At 34.9% G+C, this 21,179-nt stretch overlaps 1 protein-coding gene across 1 annotated transcript in view; it reads right to left on the reverse strand.

The window, feature by feature from the left end:
- Window positions 1–21,179, reverse strand: part of FSTL5 (follistatin like 5) — a 248,185-nt gene that overhangs the window by 175,223 nt on the left and 51,783 nt on the right. Inside the window, exon 3 of the mRNA XM_041427999.1 lies at window positions 11,225–11,473. Within this exon, the coding sequence (XP_041283933.1) occupies window positions 11,225–11,473 (249 nt within the window). The remainder of the gene's footprint in view (window positions 1–11,224; window positions 11,474–21,179) is intronic.

Here is a 21,179-nt window from a genome sequence, read left to right on the forward strand (position 1 = left end):
TGTTCAGGAAAACAACCCTTTTTAGCCTACATACCCAGATTTTCATCTTCCAGAAGCAATAATGCAAAACAGGCACCACAGACTGGCCCCATTTACACATCACTCATGGTATGAAAAAGAAATATTACAATGCACACCCACATCCCATGAGGCTCAAAAATTCCTTCATTGCCACCATCACCATTAATACTTGTTTATAGAGCAAAACAACTAAATAAATGAAGGAATGATTTTCTTTTTTTTTCAACACTATTTTTGGAGTGAAGTGGGAGATTTTTTAATTGAAGGCCAAGTAATATATGATTGTATAGGTTGGTTATGCAAAGCGAATATCAAGACCACTCTAATAGCTATACATATTGCACCTAGACTTAGGTTCATTCATCTCTGAACCACAAAAATTAATAAAGTTCACTAATAAATAAGGAGTATTAAGACAAAAAAAACTCCCAAAAATGTGACAAAACAAACAAAAAACCCAAACCATCACAAGCACGTAAAATGTCATAGGAGTCTCTTCTGATTTCTCCTTTTTTTTAACTACCTATTCTCTACAAGTAGCAGACATAAGCAAAGCAAGTCTAACTCTACTTTGTAAAAAGCATCAAGAATTTCAGAATACTTCTAAACTTTTTAATATTTTAAAGGAATCATAAAAGAAAATCTTAAAAAAATTAAACAGTGAGGTAAATTTCCATAACATACAGAATAGGTAAACCCCATCCAATATAAGTGAGGAACTGCCACCAGTTGTGACATTTGCCAGATCAACTGGATTTGTTTCAGGCAAATCCTGAGACCATTTCAGAACAACATTCAAGTTTACATCACATTATTTGTACAAAAAGTGCGTTTTTAACTGGTTTTTTTCACATTGTGGGGGTCTTTGTTTTTTGTTGATTTTTTTTATGGTTTACTTATTTCAAACTTCTAACCCAACATTCTCTTCCTTGCGCTGCCTTTTACATCTTTCATGCTTGCAATATAACAAATATTCATCAACTGACTGATTTCCATGAACCTAATCTTCATTAAACTCAGCAGGGAGGATTGAATTAAATCCTGAGATTACTGAAATGATAGTGTTAGAGAAATTCCCATATAAACAAGAAGATTTCCCCTTTCCCACAGTAATCCTTAGCACTTTGGGATTTTTTGCAAATGAAAATCTGAAACACATAATTTTTAATTTCCTTTAAAAAAAATTAACTATAAAATACTGTTAAAATGAAAGAAAACATTAACACTCATCTATTGTATGTGTCATTTGTGCTCACTCAACTATCTAATTTATACCAATTTAATGTATTCAGTATTATTCGGGGCTTTTAAATCTTTTACCAGTTTGGGGTTTTTTTCCCCTACAAGATTTATCACAAAAGTATGTTTTTCCAACTACCATAGCTAAAATGTCTGCTTTAAAACTTCATCATAGAGTAAAGAAGATAGATATATTCCCAGTGTGGCCATTCACCACCTGCTTAAGCAAATACACTTCAAGATGCTTCTACAATTGTGATAAAGTGACAGCAAATCTAAGAGCACACAGAGCTCATATTCTAACATGATGATTGTACAACTATAGTTTGCATCATAAGGGACCAATAGAAATCTTTATGTTCTGTTTGAATGGCAAGGACTTGTATAAAAGAAAATATAGAATAGGAAAATAACAAAGAACTGATGCATTCAGCAGTTGTCTTAAATTTAGGGGCACTAATGAAACTTCTTGACCATAATTAGTATTTAACACTGCAAGGATATTTTTCCCTCTTTCAGATTTTTTTTTTTAGTGATATACAAGGCTTGCCATTTTACTAGATCTCAGGAGCGCTTTTTTCTCATTTTCCAGGTGGGATTAAGAGTATGGAGTGCTCATGATTAACAACACTTCTGCTACTCCCCATGCATTTAGATTTTTATTCTTCTAATTATCAAAGCGATGACTGGGAAATGCTAATTCATAGCTTCCTCCTTGCACAGTGAAATATCCTGACAAACAGGCTGAATACTAAGTGAAAACTTGCAGTTTTATTAGTCAATAGTACTTTTTTACTATGTAAAACAAACATTATTAGACAGATATCAAATCTGTATTACAACACTGCTAATAGTAAAACTTCAATGCACTGCCTGTTTACCAGGATTCTTAGTAAAAACCCTATAGAGAATACAGCTAAGAATTCTACTGCTTTAAGGACAACATCAGCAGTTTTCCTTGGCATAAATACTTTTTCTTGCAGAGATTCAGCAGACTTGGTCTCTAAATGGTGAGAAGAAAAAAAAAGAATCCCCACCATCTGTTCCAGCCCTGAGGGAAACAAACTTTCCTGGCAGTATATAGTTCAGGATTTAATTGCACCCAAAGCCAATACAAATACATGCAAAAATATAAAACATCACTCTTAGTGAGTGGAAGTTTTATATAATTTTATTTCAGCTTATTTCATAGGGCTATAGTTTAACTTATTTTTTTGCTATAATCTGTTCTCCTTTATTTCTGTTGTTTGCTTTCAACAATTTTAAATTAAATCCACATTATCATTCCAGATAAAGAGAAAGCTAAAGGATCTAATCAGATTTCATGATCCAGTTTATCAAATTTTATTTACTCTCTGCATGAATACCAGGAGAAGTACATTTGCTAAGGCCTATGAGAAAGACTAGTTTCTTCATAAAAAGTAAAAACTTCAAATAAAAAAAAAAATATAAATTTCATATAAATTATTATAATCAGCAGCAAAGCTCTGGTTTCAATGACAGCAAAAGGGAGAAGTTCAAAGTCAAACAATAAGAAAAATGAATTAGAATGAGGCTAAAATTAACTATTTTGATTTTCTGAGATTAATAATTTAAAATCAGTTTCCTCTGGAGGATTCTTTGGGCCATTCTATACAAATTTAAATATGAGCCACATTTGTTTTATCTCAGGATAAAGTCTGATAATATAATCTACCTTAATTGCAGTTTATGTCAAAAGGAGTATTATATAATCAACAATCCCCTGACAAAAAATGCTGTAATTGAATCACTGATTATAGGTCTCTGGCAAACTTTAAATTATTATCTTTTGCTTGCAATGTTCTCTGTTACAGAAATAACATTATAAACTCTGGTTACAGTGGTATAATTTTTTTTTTTTTAACTAAGGTATATCAAAACTGCTAAGTCCTGGCAGTAAATAGAATATATACAATGTTCATCTAAGTCATGTTACTTTATTTATTTGATTTTCTTGTCTGTGACACAATGGACATAGTATACTGCCCAAGCCTTCTCCTTTAGAAAGAATTTAAGGCTACTTATTTTCTGGTTGCTTCTAATATGTGTTCATACTATAACTTAAAAAATTAAAAGCATAATAATAATATGAGAGCTGCCATCACAAGCACGATGGCAGGAAGCTTTCTTGGTTTTCTTGTCACAAGATGAGACAAATCAAAGGGAAAAACTGGAAGTCATCTAGTTTGCACTCTACTAAGAAATGTAATTTGGAAGCATCTGGCTGTTGCATTCCATTATTTATATTCTGCACAATTAGATTCCAAGAAAGTTGAAAAAATACACACTTGAAAAATATTTACAGATATTGACAATTTGCCTAAACTAGCTACTGTCAACTGAGTAGATTAAGTTTCTTTAAATCAATTTCATTTCTCAGGATTCACTAGGGCGCTACAGACTAAAAACAAGAAAATAAGCCTGAAAAGGCAATGCTACATTTCTGGTTTAGTTTCCTGTAAACCCCATGACTATCCTATATTAAAAGAGACTAAATGGCAAACCACAAGAGAAAGATTTTTACTTACAGGTTTTATCCACTGTAAATTTACTTACTCCATCCATTATTAGCTACTAGAGCCAGAAACTGAAATTAAATATCATTTTTGCATGCCTACTTTTCTTCAAAATATTCAGATTTTGTAAAAGAAAATATGGGTTTTTTTAAGTTGGTATACCATATACTAGCCAACTTGAATTACAAATATCATGCCAATGCCTTGTATATGTATCCAATTGCTAATGATTTTTAAAGGCCAACAATATGTTCCATCAGAAAAATTTCCCACAAGATCTAATGGTAATTCTGACGTTATTTAATTAAAACTTTTTAAACTTTTCATGAGCCTAACCAATGATCAGTAGTTTAAGACTTTTTACTTACTCTAAACTTAAAAAATTATGTTTCTCACTTAAATGGCTGCCTGAATACAAGACTTCCTTTATTTACTATAAATTTATGAAAAACATTTAGTTTGATTTATTGCATAATAATTTTCAATATCCCATACCACCAATTTGATAGTAAAAACCAGTTCTTTATTTATTTTTAAGCACAAGCAGCCATTTTGTCACAACACTATGCATTAGGGTTACCTGTTTTCTTCCAGTTTTAAAAACATTTGCCATCCTTAATACTAGGCACTACCAATATTTATTTTAATACAAAAAAAAAAAAAAAATTGTGTGATTTTTTTTTTGGCCTTTTCCCGAAATTCTTACAGAGGCTATTTGAGCACAGAAATTGAGAGATGATTTGAACTATACCTCTACAATCCTTCTACTGCAAGCAACACATCAACAATTTTCTGACAGTACTGAAAAAAGCAGGAGAGCAAAGAACATTCTATCCCATGAGTATCACTGCCCTATCCACAGGCCCAAGTTACCAGGTTCGAAAGGAGGGCACTAGCAGAACTCTATCCACTAATTGCACTTTGCCAGAACTCTACTTTGATTTTTCCTCCTCTGATCTCTCCAATTCTTCCTCAACAGTAACAGAAACTACAGGCTGAATTTTAGCACCTTGAGCTACATTCTGTTTCTTCAAAATCAGGCTGACGGCGTTTAAGGATGTGTCTTTCAGAGATGCTTATCCACAGAATGGTTGAGGTTGAAGGAAACCATAAGAAATCATCTGGTGCTGCTCCCCTACTCAAGAAGGGCCACCTTCAGTTGGTTGCCCAGGACCACATCCAGTCACATTTTCAGCATCTCCAAGGAAGAACACTTAACAATGTTGGTTGTCTGATTCAGTGACACGGCAGAGACTTGAGAATGCAGCTTTCAGGTTAATACAGCTTCTTTGAACAGACTCAAAACCATTACTAGAAAAACTAAAAGTTTTACAATTTTCTACCAGTGAAAATCTGTCCATAGACCCATTTCTTAGTGTGGTATCAAACAGCAGTGATGATCTTACAAGAAATTTTAAAGTTCATTACGTTTGTACAGAGATTAGCTAGAGAACACTAATTCTTCATCACTATGTGAATGTAGAATACATAATAGGTTAGAGCTTATTAATAGATTTATCCCAGCATTGAAGGCATCTATATACAAAGATTGGGACTGTTCCAGACACTGAAAATAAAGGATGTCTTTGCAGTATATCTTTAGCCAGGCAATAAAAGCCAAATCTATATTCATGACTTGTTTCGGGAGTTGCCCCATTGTTATTGCCCCATCCAACATTTCAGAGGTTTGAATTCAACGCAAAGCAGGAAAGAGAGAGTAGAGTTCAAGACTTTAGATGCAGAGATAAAGAATATCACCAACAGCAGTGAAACAGGGAATGTTGAATGTTCACTTTTTAAATTAAGCTTCTTATATGCATGTTCTCATAAATACCTTGAATTTAGCTTCACTCTGCAGATCTAGTAGCAGATATTACATATGTTGGCCTCGCGTGCCAGTTAGTTGAAGCAATTTAAGGTAACACTGGGGAATTTAAGAGAGATATTTGAGACAAATCTTGCAGAGATATTGGAGGAAAAATCAGCAGTTTTCCAAATCTCATGAGCAATGCAACTCAGAAAAAGAACTGTGTGGGGAAAGCAGAGTAGAGGAACAGTGCTAAAATTTAGTATGGTTTCAAAGGGTATTAAAAGATCCAGCTTTCTATTGGTTAGATCATCACTTTCCAACAAAGTGCTGAAAGAAGCAGCACACCTGCCATTAACAGTGATTTTTACCATTCTGTGAATGTGCAATTACTAATGCTATATCTGCATGAACTCAGGATTTAATATTAATTTCTTAAGTGTTGCACTAAAGGGAAGATATGTAGATCATAGGCTGGATTAGTAATCCAGGTCTATTAATTCCTATGCGCGATCAAATGTTCTTTCTAAGATCAAGCAGAAACTTCGAGTTCTGAAAGATTTTTTCAGATTTCTTTTCACAATACAGCTTGTGTTGAACATACTTCTGGAGTGATTACTGAAGCTTGACATTTTATTGGCAGCATCCTTAAGGGTGATGTTAGATGCAGAAATTCAGGCTTTTAGAAAGAATGTATAATGATGTTTTTAAGAACTTCAATAGAGAAGCCAACTGATAGCCAAAGTAAAAAAGCAAATACATCTTAGAAAAAAGTTCTCTTGCAATGAAAACACTGGATTGATATTCAGATTAACATACCCTAATTTCTTTTGAACGATGGCTAATGATCAAACTTAAATAATGTGTTTAAGATTTATATAAAAGACAAGATGAAATATTTCTAGAAGTGAAACTGGTAAAATGACAGAGACTTATATGCTTGCTTTTGAAGTATATGAACATCAGGTAAGATTAAATAAATGTCAGTGCTTCTAAATTAATGTGTCAATACTTTAAGAACCAATCTAAGATCACCTAGGGCACAAATCAAACACAAACAAACATTTTAAAAGTACAATACACAAAAGCTTGCTCTGAATTTGTTCCTGCTTTCTTATTTCATAACTTTTATTTCTTTTCTTGGAATACAAGGCAGCCCACTCACATCCACTCTTAGGTTGCCCTGATGATTTTGTAAGATGCCTTCATATTTTTTTTAAGGCATTTACTCTTTTTGGTCATTCCTGCTAACGTCTTCTGAACTTTTTCCGGTTTCCTCATACTTATTTTGAATAAGTAATTTGAAAGTCAGTTTCACAGTCAGCTCTTATCCTCTTCCCTGAACAGCTTAGTACTGGGAGCAAGCTTTCCAACCCATGTTTCTACTTTGTCTTTGAGGAACACTCAGGGGAAAAGCAAATGTCATAGCAGTCTTTAGATATCTAGATATCTTAGTAATAGTAGTAAGAAATCTGAAGCTCATAGACTTTTTAACAGATTAAAATATTCACCAAATGAAAATTAGACAAAAAAAAAAAGATAAGAGATTAAAATAATGTTATTAACATAAGGATGTCACAGAAGCTACATATAAGTAAAAAGCTTACATATGAAGTAAATTTTATTCTACAAACATTCTACAAAATTCAAAGTATATAGGAGCATTTGCTACATTCCTGAAGATTCAAAGCAAATCGCCATTTGCCATAATGACTGAGTGTATCACTGTATGGAAGTAAATATAATGTAAAGTATACAAGAAACATAGGGTGCATAGAAAATACAAGATGAATTTGTCATGGAACGTTTTTAATCTCTTATTAGAATAATCTTAAATATTTTACTTTTTTTTTAGATCATTCAGGCTTTAGAGCTCCTCTGAAAGTGATTGCAGAATTTTCATTCTTAAACATCCAATTACAGGACACTGGACTTCATCTGAGGGAAATAGAGGACTCTACAGGTATACAAAATAGATCTAATTTAAATTCATAGAAAAGGGGATTATAAGTAATTAGCTTCTCTGTAGAATTCATTTTGCATCTATATGAGAAGAAATTGAGACAGTTTATTGACTAACTCTCAGGGTCACAGTTGGAATCTAAACATCTAACCAAGCCAGTAGGAAAAATCGTTCAGTGTCTGATGCATCATGACATGCCAATAAGTAACTGAGGGAATAATTATAGGAGTGGAGGAAAACTAATTCCTAATTTAATATGGCCATTATCTTGATCCGTGTGAAAAATGTAACATTTGCATAACAGTCTCAATCATCAAGGAAAAACTTTCAACTTCAATTACTGTTTTGCATGTGTTCCACACATATCTCAGAAAAAGGTGGGATTTAATTTGGTGTGAAGAAATAAAGATAGCACGTGAAAAGGGAAAAAAAGGGGGAAAGGAAGTAGTCCAATCTCAAAATAAATAAGCTACAATATAAAGCAGGTAATGCATCAGAATTTGAAGTTTTAGTTTAAAAATCAGCATGTCAGCAGAGTACAGCTTTGACACAGCTTTCACTGCCTCAAAATGTATTTATCAAATGTTTCAGAAATTGCTCTCTCTGAAGGTCTTGATGCTTTTTATCTGTGTTCTATGCACAGCTTAGCTAAGGCACACATTTCTCAGTGATCTTAATGGAGTTTCAACATATAAACCAAAGAAGGTTTCGCAAGGCAATCTTTAAATTCCACTTAGCATGTAAGTGTTTGAAAGGGCAATTTTCAAACCATTAAGTAGAACTCACGATGTTTGAGATCAACTATAAATCATTTGGTTACAAGATGTATTATTCAAATAACTATAGCTACCTAGCTACTATTATAATGTTAGTTGGGTATATAGAACATTAGCTTTAAAAATTTTGTTCTCCAGACGCAGAATACTAGTGTTTTCTGGTAAGCTTACTCATCTAAATAAGGTGTCTTTCTCAGCTCCTCTCATCTTGAGCTCCATACCCAATCTAAAAGTTAAAATTTCTGTATCAAGAAATATTTCCCCCTGAAGAGGAGAGAACAGAGAACCCAATATGAGGATTTGAAACACAAATACCTCAAAGCATGGCCTTGTTAGAGATAAAATACACCAACAAAAAAAACAAACAAACAAAAAAAACCCAAAAAAAAAAACCCCAAAAAAACCAAAAAAACCAAAAAAAACACAAAAACAAAACAAAAACAAAAACCAAAAAAAAGGCAGCTAATCACACAGTAGTTTGATATGAAAATCAATGATTAGCACTGAACCAGAAATTAAAAATACTTAAGTAGTCTTTATATAGTCATTATTGACAGTGACTACCTTATCATGTAATAGCATCTTGCAGGCACTCCTTCCCCTCACACTCTGCCCCAGTTCAGACTAGCCTCTTCTAAAGGATTTTGTAAAAGCCTAAACAAATCACTCAGAATATTGGTTTTCTGATCTTCTTTGAATTTTTATGGTCTCAGAAGCAGCTCCTTGAAATGAGATCACTTGTGCTCCTAACAAGGAGGACATGTGGCAGTGCCCTTCTGACACCATCAGTAGTGATGGGGTTCACCTTCTCTATCCAGGAGAAGCACTCTTAAGGGGTTTTTCCTATTAGCTTTTTAATATTTTTGACCTGTAACTGGCAGAACCTTCAGCTTTATTGAAGGCAACCTACTAGTGGCTAGCTTAGAAATGTTTTGTAAAAGAAAGATATCATATAAAAATAGCATGACATCTTCTGCCTCCAGTACCACATAGATATAGTGGATGTTGGAGGATATTTACAAAAGATAGAAGATGTTGGAAGATAGTCACAAAAGGCAGCAATGCTTTAACAGCACTGTGCTCTACTACAGCAATGAAGCAGGTGAAATTAACATAGAAGAAATTGAGATTGATAAGGACCATATAGATGAAATAAGATAAAGAAAAATAACTGTTCCCATCTCATATGTTTAACTCTACTGAAGTCAACATAAGATGAGAAAGAAGAAGGAAAATGAAATATTTTACTTTAATTTTAGGCATGTAGTTATAGCCCAAACTAGAAAACTGGAGTATCTTGATAAATAACAGCTTTCAGGTGGCATCACAGACCAAGTCCGTCAGATACCCTAGCTCTTTGCTAAAGACTGTAATTGACTAAAAGAAAAATCTACTTTTTAACTTTTTTAATCCAGCATCTAAATTAGGTGTCTGAAGTTGAACATCATTCAGATACTCCATTGTCCACAACAACAAGTGTGAAAGAAGCATGGTACATTTAAAACATACAGATGAGCCAACAAAACTTAAGGCAACCTTTGGGTTATGTTTCTACCTGAAGTACTGTCTCATTTCCATAAATAAATCTCTCCTTTTCTAAGGTGAAAAAATCTAGCAATGCTATATTTTTTCCCACACATGCTCTGAAATCATTTCTGTTGTATATACCATATTAAAGAACTGAAATTAGCCCCATAAATTTAAAAATTCTGTGGTTTTCTACTGTCATGTCTTCTATCAGATTACTGCATCATCAATTTTTTTTAAAGAGATTGTCATTGTTAAGATGGAAGCATTCATGTTTTGTTGTTAATGCACAAACCATTCCCTACTATATATGATATTCCTAGAATCCCATTTTTATCTTCCACTACCTCAGAACACATGCTATGTACTTAAGGCCTATATGTTGTGATGATATATCAATTTTATACAGTGTCCAGAGTTAGTCTGAACGAAGTTAAACTTTTGCTATTACTTATATATGGATTCCTGTTAGAAGATTTCCACATCCCCAGTTATCCAGTTTAACCTATGGATACCTGTACCTCAGCATTTTTTTATGAACTTGCTGAGTTTATCATGTTTTCAGGAAGCACTAAAAAGACTAATAAAAAAAGGCCTTTTTTTAAAAAAAATCCCCTCCCACCAAAGCCATCCACCTTTTTTTAACCAGTGAAAACACACTCAAAATCTGTCAAAGCAGTCATAAATATTCAAAGTCTGCACTGGCAGAGATCCAGAAACCTGCAAGGTGTGCTCAAATTATACAAAAAAAGAGCATGTTGCAATTGTTGACATTGTCAGCATAAAATGCTGAGCATAAGGTGTAGCTCTCAGAATTTGGGCTGGCATATCAGCATTCAAAAGATTTAAAAGTAATTAATCTTGCGTGCTTTGATGAGTACACAGGTAAACTTTTCATTATCCAAATTCAAAGCAAGAAAGACCCATTTAGCCATTAACAAGCTGCTGATCTATCAACTTCAACACCAAATATGAGCACACATCCTGTAACCTTCCAAAACTCCTCTGAAATCCTAAATTCTATTTTTCCTGCAACAAAGATTAACATCCTTCAGGCTTTGGGATATAAGTGTATTTAGATGAATGAGATCAGCACCACATTTGTAAGGCAAGCTGCCATAGATTAGTTTCTAAGAGACAACTGGTTTATTCAGGTTAAATGCCTAGAGCATTGAGTATAAACAAAAGGGAAAAAAAATCCATAAGGTATCTCTGGAGTGCAGTACTTACTGTATTAATATTTCAAGTCATGTATTCACTGTACACTCAGTGCAGACACTACAGAGATTTAATTGAACAGCTTGAAAACACATACCCGATAGCAATATTCCAGATATTGTTCAGCCATGCTTACCTTTAAAGAAACAATCTTCATTGTGTACAATGGTGATCTTTTGCTTTTTCAGACAGGCAGCTCTGTGCACTTCACAGTGGTTTTCATAGAATTCTCCATCAGACCCACACACAGGTTTGTAATGTGGCTTGCAGTGCTCCATGCACAGACACTCGGCTTGGCCAGTCTTCCCATTCACAACACAGTGCCTGCCCAGACCACAGTACTTGTTTTCACATGATCCAAAATGGCCATCGTGACCAAAATACCCTTAGAAAGAGGAAAACAGAAAGTTTGTATTTAATAATTACATTTTGCTTAATTGCATGCAAGATACAAAAAGGATTGACTTGAGTAAATGAAGTGAGACTATGTCTTTTGTTACATCCTTGATAAATATTAAATATAGGCCAGCCTCATGTTAAAAAATTTAGTCTCCTTATCATGACTTTTATACTTTTAATCATTGTCAAACACTAACTAATTTAGAACAATATCTAGTAACAAGAGTTACTCTTCATTTAAAAAATTCATAGTAAATCATTATTTTTTCAATGTATATTGAAGTTTGTCACCTTAAGATTGCTATACTGTTGCGTACAATAGAACAATGTATTCTTTAGAATTTAGACCATAGGACTGGTCTCAAATAGGAAGGGACCCATAAGGATTGAATCAAACTCTGTGCTACCTGAATCTAAACCATGTGATTGATAGCATCTTCCAGAAGCTCCACAAACTCTGACAGGCAGACAAAATAGACATTTACACATTGAGACTGATCCATGAGAATAACTAAAGCAGAACCAGGGATCTGAATCAATATGGAGAATTTAAACAAAAAATGACAAAACTTCTGAGGTGGCAATGACATTTCAGGAAACAGAGCATGGAAAAACACGACTGATATATCAAGTGAATGGTGTCTAGAAGGAGTCACATGAACCTCTAAGTGGTATTTCAATTATGACAAATGTGATTTGGATGGCAAACAGAGCTTTCAAACTGCTGCAGTAGAAATAGAGGAGTTTCTGCTGGCCACAACTTTCAGTTCCTTCTGCTCCTAAAATAAGGAAATGGATTGTCTATATTAGGCTACCAAAGCCATGTGTCTGCTCTCTATCCTATCTGTGCTGCTGCCACCATATAAGATAAGCACTGTTGTCAGTAGCACATCTCTTGGTGAAAGGGGAAGTTCAGCGCACAGTACTATTTCCTAATTATATGCCCAGTTTCCATTTTGACTGCTATAGAACTAACTGTCTTCTTGGCAAGAGTTAGTTTATGACGTGAAAAAGATGTGAATATGAAAGCAGAATTGTCAACTGCAATTATCAATACATAGGTTTTCTGATAACATAATTGTGTCATAAAATATGTATAAAAATACTAAAATGCCTCCAAATGCCAGAATAGACAATGCCCTTCACAGTTACTTGATTTTATTCTCTCGCTTTGTACTCCTAATGTCCAGAATAAACACCTGTTATTCCAATTCCTTGCAATACTTTCCTTATCCTCACATCCTAGCTGAATCCATCCTTGGCTAATCCATATAAAAATACATGAAGAAGCAAATCACAATGCATAATTTGGTAGTAATTTGATCATTCTAGATTCATTTTGCATAGCAAAATGCTAACATGTCAATACAATGGCTTGATGCATATTTCTTCAAGCTACTGAGAATTTATGTTCTTCCGTAGCAGACATAAAATCTCACCACTTTTTCTTCTGAAGCCTATGGGTCTATTAGGCAACCACGCTTTGATTTCTTACTTTCTCACACGGCACAAATTTTCTAGACAAATGTACTACAGAAAGCACGCAAGCATGACATTTGGCTCTAATGACATGCTCTCACTATATCACTTGATAACAATTTCAGCACAAAGTTGAGAGGACTACATATTCACCTCAGGTGTTGTATGGCTGATATAACTAAGCCACAGTGATTTTTATACACAATGTGAAGACCCAGCTGATGGTGGGTTTACCTACCCATGCACCAAAATGACCTGAAACAGGAAAACCCTATTCAACATTAAATTTTCCCGTAAGTTTTTGAAAGTATTCCTCCTTGTGCCATTGTATCACCACTATATGTGAGCAACAAACATCGACTGACAGAAATTAATGCAATTTCCAATTTCCCTTATTTTCTTGTACTAAACCTAAGCTCAAATAAAGCTTTGGAGTACCCAAGAGTGCTTTACAGCACAAGTCATATATTCACATTATATGTGAATGTAAGAATGTAAGAACTTCTTTGAAGTGATGGAATTGTTACAGTCTGAGGACAAAGTACATACAGCATTATTATTTATGCTTTCTGGACTGAAGATAAAGATCTCAGAACACCATCTGACAACTGCTCTGAATTATTGAGAGGTGTGTGGTGACTCAAAAATGTATTGTGCTGTATGTTATGCAAATAGAACTCATTTAAGATGTCTCTTGGGACTTCATCTTAGCACGATAATTGAATCTGATGCCTGAATGCAAAACACCTTTCAGATAAGGGAGAATAATTTACATTACATATATTGATATTTATAATATTGGTATTTGTCAACATATACCAATTATGTACAGCAATAAACAAGCAACTTTTCTGCCTTAATGAAAAACTGTATTTATAATGAAATATTTTATATATGTCTTCATTTTACACCATTAACTACCCCAAAACAATACATAAATTTGCATACATCACTGCATATGCAACTCCTTCAACTGAAGTCTGTGGTAAAATTCCCACTGACCTCGAGAGAAGCAGGATTCTTTCTCCAGATACAATTTAAAGCCTTCAGCCAGCATTATGTTGTAGCCACAAGTTTTATCACGTTTAACAGACACTGTTCTGCACTGAGAAGGGGCAGCTATGTGGTGTTTACAGCACATATTTAAAGAAAAAACAGAAGCGTACTCTGAAGCACCACAAAACTGTGGTTACCAGATTACCAGATCACTCACAGCAAAAAAATTCATTAAATCCATGCAATTCCAAAACAGGTGACAAAATGCTCACAACCATAAATTTCAACCAAATATGCACCCAATTATGAAAATGTAAACAAATCAATCAATCTAAAGAGGTACTGAGAAATACCAAGAAATAGATTTAGATATAAGTTAAAAAAACCTCAAATTAACAACCAAAAAGCAGCTTAAGTAAAATCAATTTCTGCTGCTTTTCATTGTTCAAGTCCAAGTTGCAAAAAAATCACTATATTTGGTAATTCCTGAATTTTATTTTTTGTTTCCAGAACAGGCACTTCCATAATTTTAATCTTGGAATAGAACTGCTGCTAAGCTACAGGTAAAATAAACCACATTTTAAACCAATATGGGATGTGACATATAGCCCATCCATGAATGGCTGACTATTTCAGTCAACATCAGGAAATTGATGCTATTACATTATTATTGGAGGTATACTTTTGATACCTTAATAATGGGTCAAGTTTTTTCCACTTTGTTGGGATTTTTTTAGGGGATTTTTTGGTTGTTTGGTTGGGTTTCTTGAATGTCAGTGTAGCTAAGTCTCCTGGGATAAAATTTGCTTAGGGTGCAGCACCCATTCAGGACACCATCATCATCACAAACACAGTGTTTCAGAAGGCTCTTGTTCTAACTAAGCACACATTTTAGAAAGTAAGTCAGCCTGAGAAAAACTTAGGATGCCATATTTAGACATAATTCAGTAATTTAGTTGAGAAGGTAAGCAGCACAACATATTCAATATTAAAAGACTGAAAGCCAGTCATTTGAGACGACAAATGCAAATATTTTTGCCATGAATGCAAATATTTTTCCAGCAATTGTTATTGCTTATGTGATGATAGGCAAGTCTAAATTTGTCAAATGCCACAACACAAAAACAGGGAAACATGTACCCATATCAGTCATGTACTCTGAATTTTCAGCTAAAAAAGTAGCATATTTACACATTTTGAGCGGGTCTAAGTACTACAGGAAACAAAATGTACTTTGTTCCATCTGAAAATAAGTCAAGAAACATTCAAATTATCACAGCCTTAAGTTAAAAAAAAAAAAAACAAAACTCACTTTAAGAACTATCACTAAAAATGTATTACACCCAAAACAGTTAAAGCAGTCAGACTGATTTTTCAGATCCTCTTGAAATTTAAAACTCCAAACAGATACCAAACAGAAGGGCAGAAGTTTTTATTTTCAGACAGCAGAAAAAGTAAAATAGTTTTAACTTTAAAAAAAAACAGTTTCAAGTTTTCAGTTGGGATTCATCATACAGGTTGCCTATTGAAAGGATACCTCAACAGCATCCACAATTGAGCAAGCTGTAGGTCACAGTTTGATTCGTTTACATCTGCGAATTAAGCTGATGTTTTAGCATGCAAAAGACTCGCAGAAATACACAGAGATACTTTATCCTTTTATCTAATCAGTTTAGAGAAACATTGCACAGTGTAACTTTGGAAACTCATGAGAGTGTGAACCACCATGTTCTACAGCTGGCCCGCGGCTGGAACACACACACACACACACACAGGCTTTCTATGTGCTGAGCACTCTCTCACAAACTCAGTCTGTTTTCTTACTTCCCTAACAACATAATTTACATCCATGGCTTCTACCCCTAACTTGCTGCATCACCCACGTGTCACGGAAAACAAAGTGGTAGCTACTTTTCAAGACAATACACTGGCATTTTGTGTGCAAACAACTGATGGTAATTTCTGGGATAAAAAGACCTGTGGTCCCATTCCTCTCTCTTCTATTTCAAACCATTCTTTAAATTACAATTCCACCTCTACAGCTGTACCTTTGCTTAATACACTATCTATGAAAGGCCCAACCAAGACTGTAATCCTTATTTTAGTAAGTATTCAGTGTAGTCTCAGGTTTTAGTGGCAAATAAGATTTATCACCACCTACCATTAAGACTTGTAGGGCATTAACACTAAGCAAGACCCCAGGACAACCTGTGAGAATCTGCTCATAAATATTAAAGCTTTAGACTTTTTTTATTTTTGAACTGTAGCATTTTAGCAACAGTTCTTTAACAATTTTTTATTTCACTGCACTACTCATTATCCAGGACTCTTGGTATATTAAATTCTTCAGAAATTTAGACTTTTTTATTTTGCTTAGGAATATTTTGGGCAGAGGACAAAATGTAAAGAAAAGAGTGGATTATTTGAGAGTAAATTTCAAAAAAAAATTAAAATTTGCCAATATAATGATTATAGTAATGAATTCCCACCACGTAACACGTATCTTAACAAACTTAAGAGAACTAGTGGCTCAAAGATGGGCGGGTGGGAAGCAAGGACAAACAAAAGCCCCATAGCCATGCAGGGGCAGATGAGGAGCTGCAGCCCACAGCCCTGCTCCTGCCTGTAGGAGTGAAAGAAAACCATACACACAGCTCACCATTATCTTGCTGTGGCATGGTTTTCTTTTAGCTCCAGGCAAGAAAAGTCCAGTGCCTCATACAAAACTCTATTCTGCCTGTGTGTAAAGTAAGTTTTTGTCTGGGTCTTGTAGTCTCCTTTCCTTCCTTCTTTCATGCCTTCCCCCTCTGCCCTCAGACACACATCTACCCTTCCTCTCTCCTTCCCAGTAGGGGCACTGCAAGTATTGTAAAGATTTACACCTCCAGAGAATGTGATTGAGGTCTTCTGGTGGACTCAGTATTTATCAGTGAAGACCAACTAACAGAAATTGACACAGGCTTTATGACTGTACGGGATTTTTTCAACCTTAGAATCAAGCCTAAATACACTTAAGAGAATAAGGAGTCTCTATTCAAATAAAGGGACTTCCTTATTGCCCTCTAAAGGTAAGTTGGAACAAATTAGGAGAAAGTGCCACACCTTTACAGGAAATAATTTACAAAACTACAGTAAGACAAAGGAGAACAAAATAATACCAAGTAATATCAGGGAGCTCTGTAAATGCTGAATTGCCTAGCTTTTAACCTGAAGTACTGAAACCTCCCATAAAAGTGTATCTGTCAGCCAGAAAAAGTCAGATTAGCATCTTTTATCATACGAATTTGTTTTTCTTGCCAGCACTTAGAAGCCATCTTCAGCAGAATTCACAGAATTTAGTTTCCTCAGAAAAGAGAAAAATCAAATCATACCTCCTTCACTTGAATGAAATTGAAGACCAAGAACAAAAACACCACACAAGAAAATGAGCAGAAGTCACAATACAACCAGAACTACACAAAAATCTCTTTTGCTTATTAGGCAGAAACTTTTCCCCCTTTCCAGAGCCTTCACCTGCTCCTCTCTCATCCTCATAGCAACCCCTTTATAGGCTTGGTCCACACCAGGTGCTCACATCAGCGGGCTCAGCAGCTGCCTGACCCTTGCTTTCTGCAATTCCAAAGGCTTTCCACGTGTTCCTGCCTGTTAACTTTCTTCCTCACTAACAGGGCTATGAAACACCTGTTTGATATCAGAGCAAATGCCTGTGACAACCCCACTACAGAGCCTTTCCTCCAGTGAGGTGCCTGTTCAGATTTCCGCCTGTACCAGATTCAATTTCACCATCCCAGTGGTGCTGAGCAGTGCTCTGGTCCTGGGCCCATAAAGCAAGGTCTGTGTGCCACCTCACCTGCCAGCTTCCTCAGGTGACATTACCATCCTTGCTTCCCTCATCCTCATGGGAAGCAAGAAGGAGCTGCCCAATTCTCTCTCACTGCTAGGAGGTGATTCTTGGGCACCAAGAATCACCAATATTAAACCTTGCACAAATCTCCTTCATTAATCACCCTCCTTACATTTGACCAGCGACCATTAAATTCATAAAATGGTCTGTGGGCTCCAGACATGCTACTTGCCTCACATGAGGGGAATGGAAAATGCACACAGGTCTGACACAAACAGCTGAATAGATTTGGATTAAGAGCACTGCTGGCTCTAAGTGTAAATATAGACTGATGTCTTTGAGCAGTTTCAAGCCAGCAATTTATTACTTTCAATTAAATCCTTAGCTCTGATTAGCATTAGCTGTGTTTGTCTTTCTCACATATTATCTTTATTTTGAAAAATGTTTATAATTCATTTAACACCAAACCAGTGGCAAAAAGAGTTTCTTTAACACAAAGCAGGAAACAAATTACACGTTTGCCTCATCACAGATACACGGACCCTTATTCAAATGGTTGATTGCTTTTCAATTGCAGCACAGCAGGCAATCCTCTATTCTGCCAAACACATCACCCAATGTCAGGAAGAGCAGGAAATGTGCATCATAGCGACAGCAGTTTTGAAAAGGTCATAGTCTGAACAACCTTTCACACATTTTAATGCTTATCTGAAATAGGGCTTTATGAATATCACAAAGGGTTAGCTTAGTTCTCAGTCAGACAAAACAACCTAAATATTTTCTTTGTTATTCAAAAGCCAAACTGGTTAGTTTTAGCAACATGATCAAAACAATCCAAAGTTTGAGTAAATTATTGACTAGAATTTTCCTTTTACTTAGTTAAAATTAGGAAGTCTGTTAGGATTTGGTTTCAAGAAGCAAGGTTTAGCTGTGGTGTCACATAATATTAACTGTTCCTGTTTGGCAATCTTTCCACATGAAGAACACATTTGTCCATTTTGAGCTAATAGTATAGTAAAAAAACTATTGTTTCCTTGCTAGCTATATATGGTTTTCCCTGGGATTAAATATGCTTCTGTATGAAACAACATCAAAACCAGAAAATTTAACTCATCCCTGATCAAGTAGCTGTCATGAAATAGGTAATTCAATTATCCATGGTAAAAACTAGCATACCATAATCCAGATATTATTCAGTTGCTGTGTTAGACATTGAAATAACACTGTTTTGTTGGAGTTTTTAACTTCAAAGCCCTTCTTACAGATAAGTCTGTGATGTCTTTCTGCTACCTTCCCCAGGGACCTGTACTAGAAAAAGTAGCACACACATTGAGCAGCATTTAAACCATATGGTTAAAGTGCAGCATCATTTCTGTTCAAAGAAAGCTAGAAGAGAAATGTCAAGTATTTTCAGTTTTACTGATGTGAAACATTTGCTCTTAGTAAATTTTACATTGTCCATTTTTTCCCCAGTTGTTACTAAGGAACTGTGGTGGCTTGGCCCTGTATACCATGTACTGCCCACCCGATGGCTTGCTCACTGCCACAGGAATGCAGAAGGAATTCAATAAGGAATTCATTCATTAATTTCCACTGGCAGGCAGATGCCCAGCCATCTTCTGGAAAACAGCAGAAGTAACAGGGCCATGTCTTAACCACCAATATTTCTCCCTCCCAGCCTGTCCTCCTCCTTTTGCCCAGCTGCTATCACTGAGCAGAATGTTTGATGGAATGGGATGCCCCTTTGGCCAGTCTGGGCCAGCTCCACCAGCCATGTCTTCTCCCAGCTTCCTGCTTCCAGAGGGGCAGAGTGGAAACAGAAAAGGCCTTTATGTTATTCAAGAATGTTCAGTGTTAAACAGAGCACTGTTGTGGTCACCAGTGTGAGCTACTTTCATGACAGAAAGACCCAGTACAGGAACACTGTGGGAGCTTTGAGAGATTTTCCAGGCATTAATAATCCAGCAAAGGGCATGTGGGTGTGTGTGTTGTAATCCAAACTGCTAATCAGTGGCAAATTTTAGAAAAAAATATATTTAGAAGAATATCACGGTATTTTTCTTATGTGGAATTTCTCATTCATTTTCTTCTACAAAAGCAGTAAGATACTAATAATTTCCATCTCCTTTACATGTGTGAAACATAAACACATGAAAGTTAATGGTGTAAAGATTATTAAGGTGAGATATGACCTTTACAAGCCCTTCAGAAAAAACAGCTAAACACAACACACTTGTATATATGACTATAGCTCTCAGAGACATGTAGCTAACAAACTTTGACACCAATGACATGTGTGGAATTCTGAAAGGAAAAAAAAACCACCAACGGATAAAAAAAAAAAAAAAAAATTAAAAAAAAAAAAAAAAAAAAAACAACACACCTACAGAAGGTAAATATTTTAGAGACAGTAAGAGGTAGTTTTAAAAATAATGCTTCTGTACATAATATTTCTCTCTGGACTTTGCTAAAAGAAAATAATCTTAATTATGCTTGAACTTTCCTGACTTAATTTTGCTGTTTTAAATGTCATACATACCCCACACACTGTGTATATATCTCCTATCTTTTTTTTTTTTTTTAAAGAATCAACCTACAGAAGGTAAATATTTTAGAGACAGTAAGAGGTAGTTTTAAAAATAATGCTTCTGTACATAATATTTCTCTCTGGACTTTGCTAAAAGAAAATAATCTTAATTATGCTTGAACTTTCCTGACTTAATTTTGCTGTTTTAAGTAAGTTAAATGTCATACATACCCCACACACTGTGTATATATCTCCTATCTTTTTTTTTTTTTTTCAGAGCAGGACTGATCCTATCTGGTCCCTAAATTCAGCAAGGTTGTGGAGTTTTTTCTAAAGATGTTAGAATTAACCCAAAATATCTAGCAATATGAAAAATCACACTGAATGCTAGGTGGCATTAACATAAAAATGCAAAATGCTGTTCCAGACCACTTTAAGAAGAGAATGTTGCTCTATGAAAGGAAAAAAAAAAATATATGGAAAAGTGAAGTATCAAAAATCTTTATCTTGACGTATGAGAATAGTCTACATGAATAATCCATTTAAAATTTCTTCTTCTACATTTTTGTATACCTATTAAAAAATACCTGAAAAACCAGAGATGTCTACTCGAATAAATATATAAGTAATTACTTTCACAGAAAATAATGCCCGAGTGAGATGATTCAGTCAAGCAATGTGACAACTGAAAAGTTTTTCTGTGCTTAGACTAAAGGTATTTTCTGTGATACATAATTCCTAGGGAAAAAAAGAGAATAGTTTTCCTGGTAAACCTGAGTAATGAGTAATACAGTTTCAATTTTATATCCAGCAGTATAATTCCTAGGGAAAAAAAGAGAATAAAGT

This window comes from Onychostruthus taczanowskii, unplaced genomic scaffold (assembly GCF_017590055.1).
Source record: "Onychostruthus taczanowskii isolate IOZ18803 unplaced genomic scaffold, ASM1759005v1 scaffold12, whole genome shotgun sequence".
Lineage (NCBI taxonomy): Eukaryota > Metazoa > Chordata > Aves > Passeriformes > Passeridae > Onychostruthus > Onychostruthus taczanowskii.